Consider the following 1233-nt stretch of genomic DNA (forward strand, 5'->3'; position numbering starts at 1 on the left):
TGTGTGTGTGTGTGTGTGTGTGTGTGAGAGAGGGAGTGTGTGTGTGTGTGAGAGAGGGAGTGTGTGTGTGTGTGAGAGAGGGAGTGTGTGTGTGTGTGAGAGAGGGAGTGTGTGTATGTGTGGGAGTGTGTGTGTGTGGGAGTGGGAGTGAGTGTGTGTGTGTGTGAGAGAGGGAGTGTGCGCGCACGTGTGTGTGTGCGAATGAGAGAATGTGCGCGCGTGTGTGTGTGAGCGAAGGAGAGAGTGCGCGCGCGAGAGAGAGCGAGACGGGGAGAGTGCGCGCGCGAGAGAGAGAGACGGGGGAGAGTGCGCGCGCGAGAGAGGGAGAGACACGGGGGAGAGTGCGCGCACGCGAGAGGGAGAGAGACGGGGAGAGTGCGCGCACGCGAGAGGGAGACGGGGGAACAGAGAGAGCACGCGCGCGCGCGCGAGACGCGGGGTACAGAGCGCGCGCACGAGCCGGGTGGGACAGAGAGAGCGCGCGCCTACGTATGTGTCAGAGAGGCGGGGACAGAGAGTGCGCGCGCCTACGTATGTGTTGGTTAGGGGTGACAGAGAGTGTGTTTGTGTGGGTATGTGTTTTCAATGCGGGTATATTCTTCCTTCAGTAAAGAGACTAAATCCGTGTGCCGTAGCCCAGATGTAGTTTCACAGGGCCCTTTGCAGTCGTAGTGAGACTTCCTCGTTTAATACTCTAATCCTCTTGCAATAAAGTTGACGGTCCATTTTCCTTTTTCATGATTTGGTGGATTAGGTAGAAGAGCTTAGTGAAACCTATTGGAAGTGGCCTTTCTCATTGAAGGTAGGGAACCTGTAAAAAGATCACTGAAATTGTCCGCATAGTGCTTGTTTCTTTAAGCAACCCCACTGTGATTTTTCGGAGTGTTTAGCTGAATGCACTTCAGATAGTTAGCAACATGGTTAAGACCTTAATACTGATTCTCTGCCATTCCCACCTCTGTCTGTGCTGAGGGGACTGAGACTCATGACTAACCCCAGCTCTCTCTTTACAGATACTGTACTACGCAGTTCTTGGTGTAACACCACGCTACAATAAGACCTCATCAAGCTTTTCCTTAAATGAGGATAGCTTGCCCCATGTGATCAATCCAGTCGAAGCCAAACTGGGTAAGAACCTTCATCTATTACAGCGATGGTTCACATTTTGACTGTATAATCAGTCTCACCTCACACTCAACAACTTCTCTTTCAATTCCTCCCACTTCCTACAGA

General features: G+C 52.1%; 1 protein-coding gene across 1 annotated transcript in view; it reads left to right on the forward strand.

The window, feature by feature from the left end:
* The window catches only part of LOC109914711 (GPI transamidase component PIG-S-like), an 18137-nt gene that overhangs the window by 12807 nt on the left and 4097 nt on the right, over positions 1-1233 (forward strand). The window contains exon 7 of the mRNA XM_048612324.1: positions 1014-1128. Within this exon, the coding sequence (XP_048468281.1) occupies positions 1014-1128 (115 nt within the window). The remainder of the gene's footprint in view (positions 1-1013; positions 1129-1233) is intronic.

The sequence above is a fragment of the Rhincodon typus genome, chromosome 26 (genome assembly GCF_021869965.1).
Source record: "Rhincodon typus isolate 14 chromosome 26, sRhiTyp1.1, whole genome shotgun sequence".
Lineage (NCBI taxonomy): Eukaryota > Metazoa > Chordata > Chondrichthyes > Orectolobiformes > Rhincodontidae > Rhincodon > Rhincodon typus.